Genomic DNA, 25,497 nt, shown 5'->3' with positions numbered 1-25,497 from the left:
TGTGCCCAAGACTGGGGCTGAGTCTGCCCCAGCCTCACAGAGCTGACCCCTGTCCTACCCCTTAGCTACTCTTTTCCAGAAGGAGAACTATGCTTGCAGCCTCTGCCCACTGTATCTCCAATCCTCACACATTTTAGCCCTGACCACCATCTTTCTACATCTTTCTTCCACAGGCTGAGACTCTAAACCTCTATCACCTGGGCAGTGCCCTCCATGGTGTGGGAGTCCAGCCTTAAGCAGTGCAGGGCCAAAGGACCTCTAATAGCAGGAAGGTGGGCACTGCAGGCACCAGAGAAAACTAACAAAAGTAAAGCTAAAATGAATTAATAAACCAGAGAAAAAAAATTAGTAAGTCCAAGCATTAGTACCTTTTAAAGACAAATTGAATATGACACACACAAACAAACAGTGAGAAAATAAAAGCCATTAAAGTACTATCTATCTCATGCAGAAAGGTACATGGCTCAGACTGTTCTAGTGCTAAGCAAGTTCTATTAAAAACCTTCAAAGAATGGAAAATTCCCAACTTATTTAAGCTGCCCCATATGAGGGAAATATAAAAACTTACAAATTCATTTTTGTAACCCTGATATCAAAACTCCCAAAGAGTACACCAAAAACAACAAAAAATATACATATAATTCTGTCATCTCACGTAGGAATTTAAATGTAGAAAGTCTAAATATCATAAATCAAACCCAGCATATATTAATAGAAAACACTGAAGATCAAATATTGCAAAAACACAAAGACTGAACATTAGGAAATCTGACATCATTTGGTAAGGCAGAGAAAAAAAAAACACAGGGCCATCTTGACAGACACTGCAGACAGCATTTATAAAGTTCAACACTTGTTTCTGATCTTAAAAAAGCTTTCAGTAAATAAAAAAGTTTCTTTACCAAAGAGCTAAGAATGAAGAGCCAAGAATGACCGTTTGAAATCAGAAGTCAACATGATACGGAACAAGAAGTAAGAGAAACATTCCCATCATGAGCAGGAAACAACGCACAGGTGCCAACAATCACTTCTGCTTTTTTCAAAACCAATTTAGAAGTTTTAGCCAAGGCAAAAGACAAGAAAATGGAAAGCATAATAAATAGATCCTTGTTGGTATAGTCTTATTTGAAGACAGTATGACGAGAAAGAACACAACACAGCTTCTGCCAAGACAGAGAGCTGACCTGCGCTGCTGGTCTCCTACTCCCAACTCAGCCCTGAAGACATGATAAAAATGAAAGGAAAGAGAGATTCCAGAAATTAACACGCCCAAGTAAGAAACTATGGAGGCACTGAAACGACCCACAGTGGGGAGCCAGGGGCAACAGTGAGGATGAGGGTCAAGGAAAGCTGGCAGATCCAGCAAAGGCCTCTCCCCAGTGTGCCTGGTTTTGCTGCCCCCTTCACTACAGAAATGGGCAGCAACAGCCCAGCTTCACAGGGGTGAGGACTGGCCAGCTGCATTCACTCCTCCATTTTCTCCCTTCCTCCTAACAAGCAGAGATGGTTGTTAGGGTCTGCTTCCTCTGTGGATTAACCCAAAGTGCACTTCATGAAGGCTCAGAAGAATCATCTCACAAATTCCCACACTAAATCGTATTTTTGGAGGAAGTATTCAAACAACAGGAAAAAAAAATCCAGAAGCTGCTATAGACAGTGGTCCCCAACCTTCTGAGCACCAGGGACTGGTTTCGTGGAAGACAATTTTTCCACCAGGGTGGGGGTGGTGGTGATGGTCTTGGTTTGGGGATGAAACTGTTCCACCTCAGATCATCAGGCATTAGATTCTCATAAGGAGTGCAACCTAGATCCTTTGCATGCACAGATCACAGTATGGTTCATGCTCCTGTGAGAATCTAATGCTGCAGCTGATCTGACAGGAGATGGATCTCAGGTGGTAATGCTTGCTCCCTTGCTGCGCACATGGACCGGCGGGTAGGAGACCCCTGCTGAAAAAGGTATGAGATGTAAGGACAATCAAGTATCTTAATAAAGGTCACTAATGCCATTTTTTTTTAAGAAAAAAGGAGAGAATTATCCAAAATCCTACTGAAATTTATAATCAAGAGCCACTCACAAAATAAACTAAAATTTTTATTTTGCCAGTTCTACCATATGCAGTGCATATACACTGTACAAGTTACTTAAAACCTCAGTTACCTTGCCTTCTGTGAAAGGGAAATGATAACCTGGACCTCAGAGGATTTTTGTAAGAATTAAATGTAATAAATGTACATCAAGCACAAAGCCCAGTATCTGGTAATACCCAGTGAATGTCAAATACTAAAAATACGGTCATGACGTGTATTACAACCCCAACTTCACACTGCAGAACTCACAGCCTCCCTTCTAAGTTACTTCCTATCACATGACGAGACCATAAAATCAAACAGTAACACTTCTCATCTAATTACCTCATTGTTTTAAACTATTAAAAGATGAAGATACATTACTTTTTGTTTTACCACATCATTTAAAAAAAATTTTTTTTCACACACATCTAAGCGTGAATCTTGTTATTAGGAATGTAAAAGGAAATACTACCATCTCCTATTTAAGCCAAGAACCTCTCCTGGATGCCTGTAAGGACATAAAAGTAGCCCATTACAGCCCAAATCCCTCAAAACTGCCCAAACACTGGTGATGGAAATGATGACAACAGACTAAATCCTTAAGCTCTATCAGAGGTTTCCCCACTTCCATCCCTCCCTGATACGATTCTGAGAGACGTATTTAATCTACCAAGGTCTTTGGGGAAAACAGTCATATTCTAAAGTAAACGACTGTGATGACATGGATGCCTGTGAATCTCTGTATTTAAAAACGGCTGCACTGAAACTGAAATAGCTCATGGATGAAAGAAGCCTTCGTGTTATTTAGATTTGTTATAGCATTCCTTGAGCCTGCAGAGACAGGAATGCCTTAAAGCCTTGACAGCATAGAATCAGGTCCTAATTGTCAGGTGAAATGATCGTTTAAACACACTCTCGAACGATCATCAGAAAAGACACATTTTTATAAATACAGTTCCCCACAGTATTAGCAGTTCCGTCACAACCATTGTCTGTATATTTTCCTTGCTGTATTTGACTCCCAAAACTCTGAAATGCAGCCTAATGAAAAGTGTTAAGGAGACAAGGTCATTCAATCAAATTATTTACTGTATTAGTTTCCTATCACTGCTGTAAAAAAAAAATCACAAACTTTGTGTGAAACAACACAAATTTGTTATCGTACAATGCTGTAGGTTAGAAGTCCGACACAGATCTCACTGGGCTAAAATCAGGGTGTCAGCAGTGCTGCCCTCCCCTGGAAACTGGGGGAGAATCCCTTTCCTCTCCTTTTCCAGTTTCCCAAAGCGCCGGCAATCCTTGGCTGTGGGCCCTTCTTCCCCGTTCAAAGCTAGCAAAGGCAGGTTCAATCGTTACCACATCACAGCCTTTTCTCCTGCCTCCCTCTTCCATTTATAAAGACCCTTAGGATTATACTGGTCCTGCCCAGATAATCTCACTCTCAAGTCAGCTGATTAGCAACCTTAATTCTCCCTTGCTGTGTAACACGACATATTCACAGGTTCCAGGGATTAGGATGTAGACATCTTTGGGGAACCATTATTCTGCCTGTTACGGAGAATAATACAAGGATCAGAGAGGATAAAAATGATGGTGAGCGAAAGAGTTGGAAACCCTGAGCCAAATCCAAAGCTAAATAAAAAAACTTCTCATTTGCTTGCTCCTAAATTAAATATTGATCCCTGTGAGGACACAGCATGGGATAAAACAATTCTAGGGTTAAGTCAGGAGGCAAGGAGTGGTCCTTGTTTCTGTTTGACAAAGGCCTTCTCAAAGCCCTAGTTTCACCAACTCCAAAATAAGGACGCAACACCAGCTTGACATAATTGTTGAGAGAATTAATAAAATCAATTCATTTATTCACTGACAAGCAGTTCTACTAGATACTGGGGACAGGGTCCCTACCCTCATGAAAGTGCCTGGCATACATATGGACAGAAAATAATAAAATAGCAGCAGCATGCTTTCTGAATACCTTTTAATGCCAGACAAGGTGCCAAATACACACTATCTCCTTTAACAGTCACTCAACAAACGTGTCCCATACAAGCATTCTAGATTGCATCATTTTGTAATACACAGTACAAGAATTTCTCAGGGCACCTCAAAGACATTGTGCCAACTCAATCTCTCCTGAGCTCCTTCCAGTCAAGGCCCACCATCACAGGTCACCACAACTGCTCTTAGAATCACCAGTGGCCTCACTTTTGCAGATCCAGCAGTGAATCCCTAGACCTCATCTCATTCCTCCTCTCAGCAGCATTTGACACAATGATGGTGCCCTTCATCCAGAGATGTGTTCCTCCATTTGCTTCTGGGGCACCACTCTCTCCTGGTTCTCTTCCTACCTCACTGGTTACCTCTTCTCTGTTTCCTTTGCTGATTTCCCTTCATCTACCAGATCTCTAAAATGTGGTAGCACCCCTCAGGGTCCAGGCATCAGGCCTCTTTATCTGTCCTCATGTCCTAAATGATCTCATCCAGTTTCATGGTTTTGAATACCATCTAAATACTGAGTCACAAATTCCTGCCTCCAGTCCAGATCTGAACTACTCTTTTTCAGGTCTATTAGACAATTCCACTTGGATGTCTAACTGACATCTCCAACTCAAAATATGCAAAGTAGAACTTCCAACCTACCCTGCCACCACCGCCTTCACCCTGAGCACCAAAACTAACTCTAGCCAGAGTCCTCCCCAACCTCAGTTACAGCAACCCCATCGTTCCAACTGCTCATCCTTGACTGTTCCCTTTCACTTACACACCCACATTTTAGTCAGGAAATCTACTGGCTACACTTTAACAACAAAAAGCAACTACAGCCTTCATCGCCTCTAGCCCAGAGTTTTAACAAAGCCTCCCCACTGGTCTCCCCTATTCCTACTTATTATCCTCCTTAGACATTTTTTTAAAACAGCATCCAGAGTGATCCTACTAAAACAAAGCTTACAGTAAAAAACAAAGACAAGGGCCGGGCGCAGTGGCTCATTCCTGTAATCCCAGCACTTTGGGAGGCCGAGGCAGACGGATTACTTGAGGTCAGGAGTTTGAGACCAGCCTGGCCAACATGGTGAAACTCCATCTCTACTTCTACAAAAATTAGCTGGACATGGTCACATACACCTGTAGTCCTAGCTACTCAGGAGGCTGAGGCAGGAGAATCACTTGAACCCAGGAGGCGGAGGTTGCAGTGAGCCAAGATCGGCCACTGTACTCCAGCCTGGAGGACAGAGTGAGACTCTTTCTCAAAAACAAACAAAAAATAAAACAACAAAGACAAGAAATTGACCTGTAGGGTCAACATTCTTAGCTGCCCATTACTTCTTGGACACCATTTCCCACCACTCTGCTCCAGCCACATTCACATTCTAGAAGACACCCAGCATGACCTCTACCTCTGGGCACAGCGTCTGCTCTTCCTTTTACCTATGAGACTTTTTCCTCAGATATTTACTCAAATGTCACCTGAACAGAAAGGCCTTCCCTAACCACCCAGCATAAAACAGCAACTCCTCAGACCACTCCGTAGTCCCCTTACCTAGTGTTATTTCACTTGGTTTATTACATATTTAAGTTTTTTTGTTTACTGTCTCCCTTCCTCATGAAATACTTGTGTATCCCAGCATCCAAGATATAAAAGTCATCAATAAATATTTGTTGAATGAATAAAATGATCAACCAGTCAATCTTGGACTGCCTAAAATAAATTTTCTTCTAGGTAGTGAAATTATAAATTCTGCTCCAATATATATCATACCAGGGGACTTGTTTTCATTTCTTCAATCTCTAAGAAAGGGCAGTAATAAAGATTCAAAAATCTTGCCCCCAGAAAGTATCTACTAAGTTTTCAAACATATAATTTTTACAATATATGCTTCAAAGGGAATGTTTATCCATGCCTGAATGACGCAATAATCAGCAGAACCTGTTAATATTAATAGCTCATTAAATGAAAGATCAAGTTTATAAGCCAAGTGCTATGTGGAAGCTATGTGGACACTATAACCCTATGCTCCATTTTTCTCAGCAATCAATCTCATAACAGGGTGCATTACCATTTTTGTTACTAGTTGCCATAAATCTGTTTATTAAAATTAATACACATAAAGAATCAATTTAATTTTCAATAAATGATTCATAAATGTTCTACCCACCAGGTGAGATAAATAAATGACTTTTGTGTGATACATTTCCTGATTTAAAAAGCTATCTCCTGATTTCTCACAATGACTGGTTTTCATTTTAATAAAACTGAAAACGAACTCTCTTTGTGGCTGATACACCTAGAAATTGCATTTTATTTTAAAATTAATTTCTCATTCAACTAAATAGCATACAGGTTTATTTTAATAATTTCAAGTATTTGTCAGTCCACTTGGTTTTATTAAAATTTATATATCTAACATATTTAAGAACTCCTAACTGGTATTTGGAAGAATTAAACCAGAACTAAATACACATCTGTTTAGGGGGCAACGCTTATTTAATATGTTATTAAATGCTTATTTAATAATGTCATGTATTTATAATGTTTAAAAAATAAGGCAATGCTTATTTAATAATGTTAACAAAAATTGTAAAGACAGAGGTGACACAATATATATTTTTTTTAATTTGCTTTTTTTGTAGAGAGGAAGGATCACTGTGTTACCCAGGCTGGTCTTGAACTCCTGACCTCAAGCAATGCTCCCACCTCAGGTTCCCAATGTGCTGTGATTACAAGTGTAAGTCACTGCACCTGGCCTACACCAATTAACTGTTCTGTAATTACCTGCCTTGGCCTGGGCTCTGAGTAATAAAACGCACATACAATCTTTGCTTCAATGGAACAAACTATAGGCAGAATAAGCCTAGTTTAGCTATTCAGTTGCGTTCACAAATCAAAGGTCTCTGGAACCCTCATCTGGTACGAAACAGACCTCAAAACATTTCACTTGCTATTTGGTGCTCTTCTCTTTCCCTGACACTCCTCTTTAGCCTGTTTTTTCCCTTCTTATTTTTCTCTCTGCTGTTCAACTGTAATCTTGAAATGTTAGGCTAATAACTTGAGGTTTGTATAGCAAAGTTCTTTGTACAATACTCTAAACTCTTCTGAGAAAGGTGGGATATACTTACAAATATATAATACACCAAGAACCTATTCAGAGACACAGGATTTTGTTTTTGTTTTTGTTTTGTTTTGTTTTTTGAGACGGAGTCTCACTCTGTCGTGCAGGCTGGAGTGCAGTGGCGCAATCTCGGCTCACTGCACCCTCCACCTCCCAGGTTCAGGCAATTCCCCTGCCTCAGTCTCCCGAGTAGCTGGGATTACAGGCACATGCCACCACGCCCGACTAATTTTTTACATTTTTAGTAGAGACGGGGTTTCACCATATTAGCCAGCATGGTCTTGATCTCCTGACCTCGTGATCTGCCAAGATGCAGGATTTAAAAGAAAAAAAATACTTATCTCCATGAAGCAGACCTGCTTTAGTCTCCAGTTCTATCACCAATGTATTCCATAGCACATTGTTTATGTTCCATAAATAGAAAAAAAACTACAGAAAATGATCACATTTCTATATTATTTATGGCTCAATTTCCTCTCCCTGCACTACTAATTCTACTTAGAAATAAATGTTGTGTTAAGATACTACAATTTAGAAACTGTCTGTTACTTAAGCATAACCAGCCTCTCCCACCAAATATACTACCTGATAGGACTGTGGTCCATATTAAATGAGATAATCCACATAAAGCACTCAGCACAACATGAGGCATATAGGAAATATTGAAGCAATTGATTCTTCATGATTTAAATATTGTCTTGCATTAAAATGTTTATCATGAGACGAATCCAGTGTTGGAAATATCAAAGTAGCCATTAGAAAATTGTTGTAGTTATAAATTCTCTTGAAGCAAATGAAACAATAGGACATCTCAGCAAAGAAATAGAATTTTTTTTAAAAAAAGGAAAATTTTAGAACTAGAAAATACAATAACCAAAAGACATAACTCGCTGTATGGGCTCAATAGCAGTGTGGAGATGACTCAGGACAGAACCACTGAATCTGAGGATAGATCAAGAGAATGCATACCCTCTGAATGAGAGAGAGAAAACCAGCTTTTAAAAATGAAGGGTCCACACTTCCAAGATGGCCAAACAGGAACAGCTCCAGTCTACAGCTCCCAGCGAGATCAACGCAGAAGATGTGTGATTTCTGCATTTCCAACTGAGACACCTGGTTCATCTCATTGGGACTGGTTGGACAGTGGGTGCAGCCCATGGAGGGTGAGCAGAAGAAGGGTGGGGCATCGCCTCACCCAGGAAGCAAAAGGGGTTGGGGGATTTCCCTTTCCTAGCCAATGGAAGTCGTGAGTGACTGTACCTGGAGGAAAAGCATAATCCTGCCCAAATACTGCGCTTTTCCCATGGTCTTCGCAACCAGCAGACAAGGAGATCCCCTCCCGTGCCTGGCTCAGTGGGTACCACGCCCATGGAGCTTTTCTCGCTGGTAACGCAGAAGTCTGAGATTGACCTGGGATGCGGGAGCTTGGTGGGGGGAGGGACGTCTGCCATTACTGAGGCTTGAGTAGGCGGTTCTATGCTCACAGTGTAAACAAAGCAGCAGGGAAGCTCGAACTGGGCAGAACCCACTGCAGTTCAGTAAGGCCTACTGCCTTTCTAGATTCCACCTCTGGGGGCAGGGTATATCTGAACAAAAGGCAGCAGACAGCTTCTCCAGACTTAAATGTCCCTGCCTGACAGCTCTAAGGGAGCAATGGTTCTCCCAGCATGGCATTCGAGCTCCAATAACGGACAGACTGCCTCCTCAAGTGAGTCTCTGACCCCTGGGTAGCCTGACTGGGAGACACCTCCCAGTAGGGGCCAAAAGACACCTCATACAGGCAGGTGCCCCTCTGGGACAAAGCTTCCAGAGGAAGGATCAGGAAGAAATATTTGCTGTTCTGCAGCCTCTGCTGGTGATACCTAGGCAAACAGGGTCTGGAGTAGACCTCCAGCAAACGCCAACAGACCTGCAGCTGAGTTAACCTTTTCTGTTAACTAGCCTGTTGGTTAGAAGGAAAACTAACAAACAGAAAGGAATAGCAACAACATCAACAAAAAGGACATCCACACCAAAACCCCATTCGTAGGTCACCAACATCAAAGACCAAAGGTAGATAAAACCACAAAGATGGGGAGAAACCAGAGCAGAAAGGCAGAAAATTCCAAAAACCAGAACGCCTCTTCTCCTCCAAAGGAACACAACTCCTCGCCAGCAAGTGAATAAAACTGGACAGAGAATGAGTTTGACAAGTTGACAGAAGTAGGCTTCAGAAGGTCGGTAATAACAAACTTCTCCAAACTAAAGAAGCATGTTTTAACCCATCGCAGGTAAGCTAAAAACCTTCAATAAAGGTTAGACAAATGGCTAACTAGAATAACCAGTGTAGAGAAGAACTTAAATGACCTGATGGAGCTGAAAACCACAGTATGAGAACTTCGTGAAGCATACACAAGCTTCAATAGCTGATTCAATGAAGTGGAAGAAAGGATATCAGTGATTGAAGATGAAATTAATGAAATAAAGTAAGAAGACAAGATTAGAGAAAAAAGAGTGGGAAAAAAAAAAAAGCCTCCAAGAAATATGGGACTATGTGAAAAGACCAAATCTACATTTGATTGGTGTACCTGAAAGTCGCAGGGAGAAAGGAACTAAGTTAGAAAACACTCTTCAGGATATTATCCAGGAGAATTTCCCCGACCTAGCAAGACAGGTCAACATTCACATTCAGGAAATACAGAGAACACCACAAAGATACTCCTCGAGAAGAGCAACCCCAAGACACATAATTAACCGATTCACCAAGTATGAAATGAAGGAAAAAATGTTATGGGCAAACAGAGAGAAAGGTCAGGTCACCCAAAAAGGGAAGCCCATCAGACTGACAGCAGATCTCTCAGCAGAAACCCTACAAGCCAGAATAGAGTGGGGGCCAATATTCAACATTCTTTAAGAAAAGAATTTTCAACCCAGAATTTCATATCCAGCCAAACTAAGCTTCATAAGTGAAGGAGAAATAAAATCCTTTACAGACAAGCACATGCTGAGAGATTTTGTCACCACCAGGCCTATGTTACAAGAGCTCCTGAAGGAAGCACTAAACATGGATAGGAACAACCAGTACCAGCCACTGCAAAAACATGCCAAATTGTAAAGACCATTGACGCTATGAAGAAACTGCATCAATTAATGGGAGCAATAACCAGCTAGCATCATAATGACAGGATCAAATTCACACATAACAATATTATCCTCAAATGTAAATGGGCTAAATGCCCCAATTAAAAGACACAGACTGGCAAACTGGATAGTCAAGACCCATTGGTGTGTTGCATTCAGGAGACCCATCTCACGTGCAAAGACACACATAGGCTCAAAATAAAGGGATGGAGGAAGATCTAGCAAGCCAATGAAAAGCACCAAAAAAAAGCAGGGGTTGCAATCCTGGTCTGTGATAAAACAGACTTTAAACCAACAAAGATCAAAGAAGGGTATTACATAATGGTAAAGGGATCAATTCAACAAGAAGAGTTAACTATCCTAAATATATATGCACCCAATACAGGAGCACCCAGATTCATAAAGCAAGTTCTAAGAGACCTACAAAGAGACTTAGATTCCCACACAGTAATAATGGGAGACTTTAACACCCCAATGTTAATATCAGACAGACCAACAACACAGAAAATTAACAGGGACATCCAGGACTTGAACTCAGCTCTGGAACAAGCAGACCTAATAGACATCTACATAACTTTCCACCCCAAATCAACAGAATATACATTCTTCTCAGCACCACATTGCACTTATTCTAAAATTGACCACATAATTGGAAATAAAACACTCCTCAGCAAATGTAAAAGAACAGATATTGCAACAAACTGTCTCTCAGACCACAGTGCAATCAAATTAGAACTTGGGAGTAAGAATCTCACTCAAAACCCCAAAACTACATGGAAACTGAACAACCTGCTCCTGAATGACTACTGGATAAACAACGAAATGAAGTAAGAAATAAATAAGTTTATTTGAAACCAATGAGAACAAAGACACAATGTACCAGAATCTCTGGGACACACTTAAATGTGTAGAGGGAAATTTATAGCACTAAATGCCCACAAGAGAAAGCAGGAGAGATCTAAAATCAACACCCTAACATCACAATTAAAAGAACTAGTGGAGCAGGAGCAAAAAAATTCAACAGCTAGCAGAAGACAAGAAATAACTAAGATCAGAGCAGAACTGAAGGAGATAGAGACACAAAAAAACCCTTCAAAAAAAAAATCAATGAATCCAGGAGCTGGTTTTTTGAAAAGATCAACAAAATATATAGACCACTAGCAAGACTAATAAAGAAGAAAAGAGAGAAGAATCAAATAGACACAATAAAAAATGATAAAGGAGATATCACCACCAATCCCAGAGAAATACAAACTACCATCAGAGAATACTATAAACACCTCTATGCAAATAAACTAGAAAATCTAGAAGAAATGGATAAATTCCTGGACACATACACCCTCCCAAGACTAAACAAGGAAGAAGTTGAATCTCTGAATAGACCAATAACAGGTTCTGAAATTGAGGCAATAATAGCCCATCAACCAAAAAAAAGTCCAGGACAAGACAGATTCACAGCCGAATTCTATCAGAGGTACAAAGAGGAGCTGGTACCATTCCTTCTGAAACTATTCCTATCAACAGAAAAACAGGAAATTCTCCCTAACTCATTTTATGAAGCCAACATCATCCTGATACCAAAGCCTGGCAGAGACACAACAAAAAAAGAGAATTTTAGACGAATATCCCTGATGAACATCGATGCAAAAACTCTCAATAAAATACTGGCCAACCGAATCTAGTAGTACATCAAAAAGCTTATCCACCAAGATAAAGCTGGCTTCATCCCTGGGATGCAAGGCTGGTTCAACGTATGCAAATCAACAACGTAATCCATCACATAAACAGAACCAACGACAAAAACCACATGATTATCTCAATGGATGCAGACAAGGCTTTCTACAAAATTCAACAGCCTTTCATGCTAAAAACTCTCAATAAGTTAGGTATCAATGGAACATATCTCAACATAATAAGAGCTATTTATGACAAACTCACAGCCAATATCATACTGAATGGGCAAAAACTAGAAGCATTCCCTTTGAAAACCGGCACAAGACAAGGATGCCCTCTCTCACCACTTCTATTCAAAATAGTATTGAAAGTTCTGGCTAGGGCAATCAGGCAAGAGAAGGAAATAAAGGGTATTCAAATAGGAAGAGACGAAGCCAAACTGTCTCTGTTTGCAGATGACATGACTGTATATTTAGAAAATCCCATTGTCTCAGCCCAAAATCTCCTTAAGCTCATAGGCAACTTCAGGAAAGTCTCAGGATACAAAATCAATATGCAAAAATCACAACCATTCCTATACACCAAGAACAGACAAACAGCCAAATCATGAGTGAATTCCCATTCACAATTGCTACTAAGAGTAAAATACATAGGAATACAACTTACAAGGGATGTGAAGGACCTCTTCAAGGAGAACCACAAACAACTGCTTAAGGAAATAAGAGAGGACACAAACAAATAGAAAAACATTCCATGCTCATGGATAGGAGGAATCAATATCGTGAAAATGGCCTTACTGCCCAAAGTAATTTATAGATTCAATGCTATCCCCATCAAGCTACCACTGACTTTCTTCGCAGAATTGGAAAAAACTAATTTAAACTTCATATGGAACCAAAAAAGAGCCTGCATAGCCAAGACAATCCTAGGCAAGAAGAACAAAGCTGGAGGCATTACGCTGCCTGACTTCAAACTTTACTACGAGGCTACAGTAACCGAAACAGCATGGTACTGATACCAAAACAGATATATAGACCAATGGAACAGAATGGAAGCCTTAGAAATAATACCACACATCTACCACCATCTGATATTTGACAAACCTGCCAAAAACAAGCAATGGGGAAAATATTCCCTAATTAATAAATAGTGTTGGGAAAACTGGCTAGCCATATGCAGAAAACTGAAACTTGGACCCCTTCCTTACACCTTATATAAAAATTAACTCAAGATGGATCAAAGACTTAAACATAAGACCTAGGACCACAAAGATCCTAAAAGAAAACCTGGGCAATACCATTCAGGATACAGGCATGGGCAAAGACTTTGTGTCTAAAACATCAAAAGCAATGGCAACAAAAGCCAAACTTGACAAACGGGATCTAATTAAACTAAAGAGCTTCTGCACAGCAAAAGAAACTATCATCAGAGTGAATAGGCAACCTATAGAATGAGAGAAAAGTTTTGCAATCTATCCATCTGACAAAGGGTTAATATCCAGAATCTACAAAGAACTTAAATTAACAAGAAAAAAGCAAACAACCTCATCAAAAAAATGGGCAAAGGATATGAACAGACGCTTCTCAAAAGAAGACATTTATGCAGCCAATAGACATACGAAAAAATGCTCATCATCACTGGTCATTAGAGAAATGCAAATCAAAATCACAATGAGACACCAGCTCACGCCAGTTAGAAGGGCAATCATTAAAAAGTCAAGAAACAATAGATGCTGGAGAGGATATGGAGAAATAGGAACACTTTTACACCGTTGGTGGGAGAGTAAATTAGTTCAACCATTGTGGAAGACAGTGTGGCAATTCCTCAAGAATCTAGAACTAGAAATACCATTTGACCCAGCAATCCCATTACTGGGCATATACCCAAAGGATTATAAATCATTCTACTATAAAGACAAATGCACACATATGTTTATTGTGGCACTATTCACAATAGCAAAAACTTGGAACCAACCCAAATGTCCATCAATGATAGACTGGATTAAGAAAATGTGGCACATATACACCATGGAATACAATGCAGCCTTAAAAAAGGATGAGTTCATGTCTTCTGCAGGGACATGGATGAAGCAGGAAACCATCATTCCCAGCAAGCTATCACAAGATCAGAAAACCAAACACGCATGTTCTCACTCATAAGCGGGAGTTGAACAATGAGAAACATGGACACAGGGAGGGGAACATCACACACTGGGGCCTGTGCGGGGTGGGGGACTAGGGGAGGGATAACATTAGGAGAAATACCTAATGTAGGTGACAGGTTGATGGGTGCAGCAAACCACCATGGCTCTTGTATATCTATGTAGCAAAACTGCATGTTCTGCACATGTAACCCAGAACTTAAAGTATAATTTAAAAAAAAAAGAATTTATCAGGGGCCTGTGAAAAAAATAACAAAAGGGCCAACATTCATGTTATCACAGTTCCACAGGGAGAGTAAATAGGACTGAAAAAGTATTTGGAGAAAAAATGGTTGAAAATTTTCACAATTTAGTGAAGGGCATAAACATACAGATCTCAGAAGCTGAGCAAACCCCAAATAAGAAAAATAAAAGAAACTTATGCCCAAAGACCTTATAAACTTGTAAACACCAAAGTTAAAAAAAAAAATCTTGGCCGGGCGCGGTGGCTCAAGCCTGTAATCCCAGCACTTTGGGAGGCCGAGACGGGCGGATCACGAGGTCAGGAGATCGAGACCATCCTGGCTAACACAATGAAACCCCGTCTCCACTAAAAATACAAAAAAAATTAGCCGGGCGTGGTGGCGGCGCCTGTAGTCCCAGCTACTCGGGAGGCTGAGGCAGGAGAATGGCGGGAACCCGGGAGGCGGAGCTTGCAGTGAGCCGAGATCGCGCCACTGCACTCCAGCCTGGGCGACAGAGCGAGACTCCGCCTCAAAAACAAACAAACAAACAAAAAAAATCTTGAAAACAGCTAGGGAAACAGCACATTACTTATGGGAAGCACCAATTCAAATGAAAATGGATTTCTCACTTGAAATGACAGAAGCCAGAGGGAAGTGGCACAACATACCTTATGTCCTTAAAGAAAAGAATTGCCAACCACAAATGCTGTATCTGGTTAAAAAACAAAACAAAACAAAAACAAAAACCACCTCAAAACTGAAGAGAAGATAAAGGGTACTCTCATATTAAAAAATTTCAAATTACTAAGAATTTGTCACTTGCAAGCCTATCCTTAAAGAGTAGCTAATGGGAGTTTTCTATACAGAAAGGAAGAGAAGATAGGAGATAGACGATAACAGAAAAAAGGGCTTAGAACTTCAAAAAGGAGAAGAGAACACAGAGATGAGTGAAAATAGGGGTAAATATAATAGATTATTCTTTTCATGAGTTTCTTAAACGACATTTGATAGTTGGAGCCAAAAAATACAATACCAACTGATGTGGTGCTCAAAGTACGTAAAGTAAATATTTAAACAATTGCACTTAAAAAGCAAGGAGGGTAAAGGGACTAAATGGAAGTAAGGTTTCCACACTTCACTGGAAGTGGCAAAATGTTGTGGACACCAGTAGACTGTGATAAGTTATGTACATATATTTCAATACCTAGAGTAACCACTAGGAAAATTATACAAAGTAACTAAAAAATATTATAAATTAAGATGGAATCCTAAAACATGCTCAAGTAATGCACAGGAAAGAAAGGAAAGAGAAACAAGAGAAATGAAAAACGGAGGATACAGACAGAAAACCAAAAAATGGCAGACTTACGCCTTAACATATCAATACTTTAACTGTGAGTGGCCTACCTACAACTAGTTAAAAGACTAGCAGAGCACCAAAAAAAGCCAATTTCCAAAGGTTACACTCTATATGGTTCGATGCATATAGTATGTATAACATGACAAAATTATACAGATGGAGAACAGATTACTAGTTGCCAGGAGTTGGACATGCGGCAAGGAGTGGCTGTGACGACAAAAAGAGAGCACAGGGAACCTTGTGATGAAACTGTCCTGTATTTTCACAGCAGTGGAGTGGTGGCTACATGAATCTTACCATGACAAAACTGCACAGAACTAAGTACACACAAACTCATGCACACACAAATGAGTGCATGTAATACGGGTGAAATCCAAATAGGGTCTGTGCCTTGTATCAGTATCAACTTCCTGGTGTGATATTATACTAGAGTTATGTAAGATGTTACCCTTTGGAAAGTGAGTGAAGGGTATTCAGAATATCTTTGTGTTTTTCCTCCTTTTTTTTTCTTTTAGAGATAGGGTCTTGCTGTGCTGTCCAGTCTGGAGTGCAGTGGCATAATCGTGGTTCAATGCAGCCTCAACCTCCTGAGCTCAAGTGATCCTCCCACGTCAGCCTCCCAAGTAACCAGGACTACAGGCAAGTGAATTTTTAAATTTTTTGTAGAGACAGGGTCTCACTGTGCTGCCCCAGCTGGTCTCAAACTCCTGGCCTCAAGTGATCCTCCCGCCTTGACCTCCCACCTCTGTGTTATTTCTTAACTACATGTGAATATACAGTTATTTCAAAATGATTTTTTTAACTTAATATCTCAAGGAAAAAAAGGGTAGTAAAACAACAAACAAATTTGGCTTTATATTAACAGAAAATCTTGAATACAATAAAATTGGCTAAGAAATAAACCAAATCTTTCTCCTAACTCCCTTGTTAGAGAGTTTGAGACGGGGAAGGAAAGACATACCATTTCATTCTGGGTTCCAGAGCTCTGCAACCCAAACATCAATACAGAAGACACCTATAATATGTATAAAGATGAATATGTTTTGCTAAAAAAAAAAAAGGTATTTTGCTAAGTATATAAGTGATGCATATTTATTATAGGAAATTTAGAAAATGAAAATTTAGATAATGATAGTAAATAAAATAAAAAGCACATGTCCCACTGATAATATGGTCTTGTATGCTTTTTTCCTTTGCTTATATATGGATTTTGTGGGATGGAGAGAAACCAGTACACATCCTAAATCGGGAATCAGCAAACTACAGCCTGCAGATCAATTCCAGTCAAGCATCGTTTTTGTACAGCCCATAAACGAAGCATGATGTTTACACTTCTGCAGTTACATACCTACATAATATGTGCCATATTGCCTCTGTCTGCAAAGCTTTTAAATATTTACTACCTAGAACTCTACAGAAAATGCCTGTCAACTCCTGTTCTTAATGGCATTTTTATAAAAAGCTTTTTAAATTATAAAGATAGCATGAAAAAGGACATAGGAATATTTTCTTTACTTAAATATTAATGCCATTAATCAAGTTAGTGGCAGAATAACAATCCATTATATGGATTATATGAATAAACCTTTATTAATCAATTTCTTATTTCTGGATATTTAACCTGTTTCCAAATTTTTGTATTATACAAAGAAATGAATGCTCTTATAGCTAAATTTCTAAATATAGAAATGAGTACTTTTAAGGAGGTCTCACTTATAGTTAACATTATTTTATAAATATTTTTATAATTGTTTTGTAAATAAACAGCATTATATATTTTGTAGTAAAACAGGAACTTTATTAAACAATTAATATTATATATAAATCAACTATTCTCTATTCTCTAGAATAGGAAGCAATTCTGAAATTGGTATATTTTCCTACAAGTTGAACAAATCAAAATCTGTAATATTACCCAAAAATTTCATTTTTATACATAGGGAAAATTCCAAAGATTTTTTTTTTAATCCTGTCAAATTCTATAAAGGTACACAGAAGAAGAGTTTGGCCTAAAATCAGAAAGTCACAAGGAAGTTAAAGGCAGTATAACTAGCGGCTGGAGCCCTGGAGTCAAACTACGGGATCCAAATCCATTTACCAACTGGGTAGCCTTGCAAGTTTCCGAAAACTTGAAGTATGTGTCTTCATCTGTAAACCAGAAGCGATCATGGTGGCCAAGTCACAGGGCAGATTAAGATACCTAAAGAGCATACCAAAGTGCCCAGCACTGTTTTCCATACTAAATAACTGTTCATTTTTGTAATAATCATCATCATCAGAGTAGACTTCTCACACAATACTTGTTCCATTACACCTTTGCTCCAAAGGGGGCTCAGACCTGCCTCTAACAAGCAGTAACTTGTAGGACTTAAAAAATAAGATAAAATCCCAGAAATTAATTTGATTATTTGCTTTTCTTTGAAAACATATTTAATACAAAAGCATATTATTTGTTTCAGCCTGAAGAAAACCATATAAAAGAGGTCACCAATGGATTGCAATGTACCACTTTAAAGAAAAGAATAATCTGAACAAAAAGAAATCAATCTTTAGGGTCAGAATTCAGGATTAGAACATCTTTTTCCTCTCACTGTTTACACTGGACTCACTTTCCTATAACAAGGCTGAAGTAGACACTGGAATCTTCCTGACTCCCCATCTAGCTCATCTCTTCCACATTACCCTGTATTTCCTATTGACTGGACTCAAGAAGCATCTTCTTGAAGTCAGTTCCTCTTTGTCTTCTGCTACTGCCTTGCCCAGGCCCCTACATTCCTCCTATCTCTTATGGGGACTTCCATGAGAACCTCATGAATGGTCTTCCTGCTATCGTCTCTCCTTCCAGTTCATCTGTCACCAACAATACCCTCAATAACCCTTCCCTACCCTCAACAATCAAGCTTTGGGGTGGCTCCCTGATGGCCGCAGAATCAAGTCCACACTTCCTGGTTTGATACATTAGGGGCTTCACAACCACACCAATTTCCTTCGCCAGCCTCATTGTTCCCACCCTCCTCCTACACTACAGCCACATTGAGTGCCTCATGGTTGGCTGAACATGCATACATACGTACTCTTCCCCGACTCAGTCTCTGCACATACATTCCCTCCTTCCCAAAGACACCCAGCTTCGCTGCCCAGACTCACCTCCCAAGGTTCCAGGCATACTCACTCTTGAAGATTCCAACTGAAGCCATTCCTGACCACTCACTCACCACCCTGTGCTCCCACCTCACTATGCTACCATTTACACAAGAGCAATCATCCGTAAGTATTGAAAAGATCTTAGTGCTTCACAATAGGAGTGAAATCCTTTTGAAGATAATGTACTTCTTTGTTATGCTCTTCAAAATAAAACACCATCTAAGAAATAATCTGGCTCATAATATCAAGGTGAAATAAACAGTACACTGCATGTTTTTCAAAAACTCCTAGCTGGAAGGACCAGTTTAGTTAGTCTACAGAATTTTGCAACAACCAATTATTACCGTAAATGCAGGACCCTTAACTATGTAGCCTATTAAATGACATATTAACTATCTTGGTTGTAATATGATTTTGCATTTCTACTTTAATTGCAAAATATATTAAAATTTTTAAAGTATTATATATTGGCATATACACCACTTTCCTTTACATTAATAATACTAACTCAACAATTTCATTTCATTTGGTTGCAGTTTTCAAGAGTAAAGAAAAACATATGGCCAGTTTTAGGTAGACAATATTCTTTTCCCAAACATATATCAAAATAAGACCTTCAGATAAACTTAAAAGTCTTCCTGATATACTATAAAAGCACAGTTTACATGAAATGCAGCATTTCATAAAATGATATATAAACTGTTACATGGTTGAAAACACTACACATTATTCTTTATGGAAATGGAAATTATCCTAGCACTTGAATAAGGAAAAGGTAGAACTATATAAGGAAAATGCCTGTCCTTCAAAAAAAGTTTAACAGTTACAAAACATAATGAGAAGAGATAATAGAGAACAAAGAAATGGATGAAGGAGGATTCTCTGGCAGACTGAGCGGTGTCTCAAAATATTGCTCCTGGAACTGGAAAGTGATTCAAACTGAGTAAAAAAACTCCAAAGTCTTCAAAGGCTCAACTGCAAACAGGTTTACTACACTTACAAGGCCTAAACCTGGTCTGTCAACATTCTGACTACTTTGCTGGTCCATAAACTCAGTAGAATCAGTAGTATCTAGAAGAGTAACTGCTTTCATAGAGCTAGTGGCGGCGGGGGTGCGGAGGTCAGGCGGGGAGAAGTGGGGGAGGAATCTCTCTAAGCCCTCAGGTTGAAGCACCAAGTTGGAAAATGAGCCACCATGACAATATCTAAAATATAAACTGAAGGTCATTAATATTTAGGAAGTGCTTCCCATGTCCTAGGCTCTATACAAGATGCTTTATGAATATTAATCATATGTAATCTTCACAGCAACCCTACAAGGCAAGCAACAAGCCCCATTTTTCACACGAGGAAACTGAAGAATACAGGAGGTAAGCGCTATGCCCAGGTCACACAAAAACCACAAGGTATGGCCAAGTGACAAATGAGGGTCCACCTCCAGTCCTTTAGCACTATCCAAAGCAGCAGGCACTGGAGGCTAGACAGCAAGACAATGGAAAGAGCCCAGAGTTGGAATCCCTTTCTCCCACTCATCAGCTGTAGGACATTAGACAATCAGGCCACATTTGGGTCTCACTTTCCTCAACCTTAAAATAACTACCTTTTCCTTCCATTTCTCTCCTCAGTTTGGCCAACTCTCATTCCCTAACTTCCTAGTTTCTTTGTCCATTTCTAATATAGTTTTTAAATATCTGATTTAAGGTACTTTACTGTGGGCAGGCACGGTGGCTCATGCCTATAATCCCAACACTTTGGGAGGCCGAGGCAGGTAGATCACTTGAGGCCAGGAGTTTGACACCAGCTTGGCCAACATGGCAAAACCCTGTCTCTATTAAAGATACAAAAGTGAGCCAGGCGTGTTGGTACACACCTGTAATCACAGCTACTCAGGAGCCTGAAGCATGAGAATTGCTTGAACCTGGGAGGTCGAGGTTGCGGTGAGCTGAGATCGTGCCACTGCACCCCAGCCTGGGTGACAAAGTGAGACTTGTCTCAAAAAAGAAAACAAAACAAACAAAACAAAACAAAACAAAAAACATGTTAAGGTAGTTTATTGTATCTGCAAATGCTTGTTGATAGATATTCTACTCACGATGGAGTGTTATGTTATTGTTTTCTGCTTTCTGATTCTATTTTCTTCCTATAGCAGCTTTTTATGGATGTTACCTGTCATTTCAATTCATTTTTAAATGACTTGGATTTTCCTGGATAGCAGTACTAGATGCTACTAGGGAAGAAGGGGTGAGGCATCTGTGTGGTTTACCAGGTTTCTGCATTTTCTTTTCTAAGTGGCATCCTTTCGTGGTGAGTAGTAAGTCTCCTGATCTGATGATGTTCTTTGTCTCTGGGCACCCTTAATTTCCTCTGCTTTGTCCTTTTCTTTCACTGCCAAGCCTCTAAGGGATGCCGCCCCCAACTCTCCCAAAAGCAACACCATCCAACTCTGTCACCTAAAGTCCCATATACTTTCAAGTTCCTTTCTTTAAATTCTCCAAATCTACCAAGTCTCACATCTGTTCTCATATTTCCCCACTAAGAATGGGGCCCCCTTCTCACTAAGCATGATTTTTATGTGCATTCTGCCTTGGCTGGGTCTCAGCTGTACTCTCTTCATTTCTACCCAGTCTCCATCTGACTGTCAGCTCCAGTGTCAACTCCAGAGCCGATTCTGCTGGCTTTGGATGTTTATTTCTCCACTTGCACTGAAGTTTGTGTTACTCCCCATTTGCTAATCATACTGGAAGGCCTAGATTGTGTGTGCTTTTATTTGCTCTCCTTGTTGAGCTGTTTAGTATTTGGAGCATGTGTGGAAAGATTTAGATTTAGGTGGCTGCCAACACCCTCCTCACCTGTCATATGAAATTCCTGGACAGAGTTCCAACACTGTATGATTCCGTACCAATGATTCTAAGAACACCGGAATCTTAGTTAACCAGAGATTTCTAAAATAAGGTAACCTAAAATGCTTTTCAATACTCTATGAGAAATTAACAAATATACCCTATCTATAAGCAAACTCAGAAATGCCTTACCAGGAGCCCCACAGTAATGGAAGTCCTTATCAATGAAAATGTTAGAAACCATGACTACGCAATGACATAATATATAGCCCATGGCCCACAGGCCACAAGTGGCCTAGGATGGCTTTAAATGTGACCCAACACAAATTCATAAACTTTCTTGAAACATTGTTTGATTTTTTGTTGCAATTTTTTTTTAGTTCATCAACTATTGTTAGTATATTTTATGTCTGGCCCAAGACAATTCTTCTTCTTCCAATGTGACCCAGGGAAGCCAAAAGATTGGACATCCCTGATATATAAGCTGTTCTCTACAGAAACATGCACAAGCCCAACTTTTCCTTGGAAAAGCAACAAAAATCACATAAGCTTATGCAATATCAACCCAAATGTAACAGATCATCATGGCTAGAGTCATGTCAGTGTGTATTTCCAGGTTATCACAGGTACATTTTCATTTCTCTGAGTGAAACAAAATATTAAAAGGAAAAATGTACTTCTTCTGAGTCCATCTAGAAAACTGATAAGCCAATTACATTATGCTTGGGCCAAGCACAGTGGCTCATGTTTATAATCCCAGCACTTTGGGATGCTGAGGTAGGGAGATCACCTGAGGTCAAGGGTTGGAGACCAGCCTGGCCAACATGGTGAAACCCTGTCTCTACTAAAAACACAAAAACTATCTGGGCATGGTGGCGGGCACCTGTAATCCCAGCTACTTGGGATGCTGAGGCCAAAGAATCACTTGAACCCAGGAGACGGAGGTTGAAGTGAGCTGAGACTGCACCATTGCATTCTAGCCTAGGCAACAAGAGTAAAACTCTGTCTCAAAAAAGAAGAAACAAAAAAAAAAACTTACACTTAAACATTTCTTATGCAGACTTGAAAATAATTTTTTTAAAGTCCTTCCTTATATATTATTCTCCTTAAGAAACTATTTTTATCACAACACCCTAACAACTTTTAAGGTAGTTCCCTTTTTAAGAAGCAAACTCCAATTTCAATGATTCAAAAATTATACCAATAAACATGTCACATTCATTAAAAGAACAAAGAAAGAATAAACATCATAAAACCTACAGTGGCTATTTTTAAAAAGCAGGCAAGGGGGATGTTAAAGTGTTGAGATAAATTTCTAAAACTTTGTATCAATTTTCCCACTGCCAACATGTTTCAAGTTAAAATATTGTTCCAGATGAAAACTTTTTGTTCCTTTTCTTGTTTAATTTTTAAGCTAATCCATTTAATCTTTTTTAAGATAACTGGCATATTAAAAGCTCTTCCCCACGGCTCAGTTACCTACGGCCCTGCTTTACACCCTCAGCCCCTGCGAATGTTGCATTTAGCAAAGCAGCGCAACTCAAGAGAACAACGTGGTGAGCTACAAATCCGAGGGCTCCTGAGTCACCACCTTACCTCAGACTCATCTGTAGATTCTTCAAGGGACCCAGTTTCCTACAAAGCACAGAAAAAGAAAATGGTCAGAAGAGATGATAAAAGAATAACAATCATTTGCAAGGGGAAAGAATCCTTGTGTTCTTATCACCACCCATCTGCCCTTTTTGGAAGAGAATCTAAAACTGTTCTTTAGAGGACCACATGCTCTGACTTTCACGTGTCTCCTACAACTTCTCCACACCCTGGCAGGCAGATCCTGCTGCTCTCCCTCAAAGAGTTAACAGGTAAACAAATTACCCCAGGAACTTGTCATCTGAGGCCCTGGAAGACTCTCTCCCTTGTTAATAATGGAAACCCATCTGGCAAAGCAGCCTCACTAATCTCAGAAGGCAAGAGGAAACTGCCATCTCATGTTATCTACAAGCCAATTTTTATACTGAAAAGCTCTTGTGTTATTAATTATCATGCTATTAATCTGGTTGAGTTAAAATGATTGTCTTGCTAAAACAGCTTTTTAAAAAGAATCTCCTGCAGTGGTACCTATCAGACCCTGTGTAAACTAGCTGTATAATTTACATGCACTCTTTAAACCATTACCACTAAGACAAATTCCGCCATTTAACACAGTTTCCCTCTTGCTAGACAATGAATCTTGCTGCTCTGAAGGAAACAAAGCAAAAAGGGAAAAATTGACTTGATCCTGCTAATCTCTCACCTGTCCAGTGAAAGAGAGAATCTGCTGATACCATGCATCCTCAAAGAGGTCAGCAAAATGAAGATTTACTTAACGTACTTATAGATATCAATAGCAATAAAAGGTTACAACTAATATGCTGACACTGAATGTAAGCACTTTACAACAATCCATGAGATAAACAAAGAACAAGAAAAAATGGGGCAAGGACATTTTAGATATAACTAATATATTTTCAAGAAAAAAAAGAACATTTTAAGGAAGATCAGACGCATATATTACTCAATACAAGTTGGACAGCAGGATAAATGTAAATCTGGTGTTTAAAATAATTTTAATTTCATTCATTAAAAATCAGCAAGAGCCTGACAGGTGGCAGGCACCCTCCAAAGTACAGCCTGGAGGACAACACAGTCCTTGCCCTCAAAGGCCATGCGTAAAATGGGGATATGTTCCTTGTAATTAAGAATTTTATTATACTTGTATCATTAACCACAATGAATATTAGAATCTCCTCTATATCTCAATGCAGCCTGTTTAGCTTAATGTCAATCCAAGTCGCATAAAGTTCATATTCATTTGAAGCTACAATAATCCACAGTAACATTTTTGTTCTTAGCACTACATAAAAAAACCAATTATTCCACTACATGATAGCTGTCCAGAGAGTTAATGACATGTATCATGTTCCACCTTCTAAAATGTTTCTCCTCTGCACTCACCATCACAGTTTCTGGTTTTAGTCCCCTTACTCTACTGATCCTTCTCTTGTGGACATAGTCCACTTTAACATTAACAGTCAGTATTCTGACTTCTTTACTGAACATCTATTATAAACTACTCATTATGTTCCATTCACCACCCACAACATTATAAACTTTCCTAACACCACTGGGGTCGGAAGAGTGAGGCTTAGAGGTTAAGTTTAATGACTTCTAACATCCTTTCCATCTCTGGGAGTTGCTGAATATTATGTTATTAGCATCAGCAATACAAGGCTTTGATAACTATGCCAATAAAGTACACTTAGATTCCTATCTCCTGTATGTACAATTCTAAAAAGACATTTACTCTTTTCAGAAAAATTACATTAAACCTAAGGAAATTTTTTTTTCCTCATATAGAATCCACTCAAGTATGCACATGAGGTAAATGGGTGAATACCCCATTTATGTTCTTCATTAAAACAAAAACATTTGGGCTAGGCACGGTGGCTCACGCCTGTAATCCCAGCATTTTGGGAGGCCGAGGTGGGTGGATCACCTGAGGTAAGGAGTTTGAGACCAGACTGGCCAACATGGTGAAACCTCATCTCTAGAAAAAATAAAAAGAATATTAGCTAGGTGTGGTGGCGTACACCTGTAGTCCCAGCTACTTGGGAGGACCACTTGACCCGGAAGACTCACTTGAACCCAGCAGGTCAAGGCTGCAGTGAGCTGTGATCGCATTACTGCATTCCGGCCTGAGCAACAGAGTGAGACCCTGTTTCAATTAAAACAATACAACAAAAAATCTTAAGTGA

General features: G+C 39.4%; 1 protein-coding gene across 2 annotated transcripts in view; it reads right to left on the bottom strand.

Moving 5' to 3' along the window:
• The window catches only part of VPS41 (VPS41 subunit of HOPS complex), a 211,182-nt gene that overhangs the window by 155,975 nt on the left and 29,710 nt on the right, over window positions 1–25,497 (bottom strand). For both annotated transcript variants that reach the window (XM_045389032.3, XM_005549755.5), the window contains exon 2: window positions 23,300–23,338. Coding sequence is in view for 1 of the 2 variants with exons in the window: in XM_005549755.5 (XP_005549812.1) it covers window positions 23,300–23,338 (39 nt within the window). In the remaining variant the exon portion in view is untranslated. The remainder of the gene's footprint in view (window positions 1–23,299; window positions 23,339–25,497) is intronic.

The sequence above is a fragment of the Macaca fascicularis genome, chromosome 3, assembly GCF_037993035.2.
Source record: "Macaca fascicularis isolate 582-1 chromosome 3, T2T-MFA8v1.1".
NCBI lineage: Eukaryota > Metazoa > Chordata > Mammalia > Primates > Cercopithecidae > Macaca > Macaca fascicularis.
This window is presented reverse-complemented; position numbering and strand designations above follow the sequence as displayed.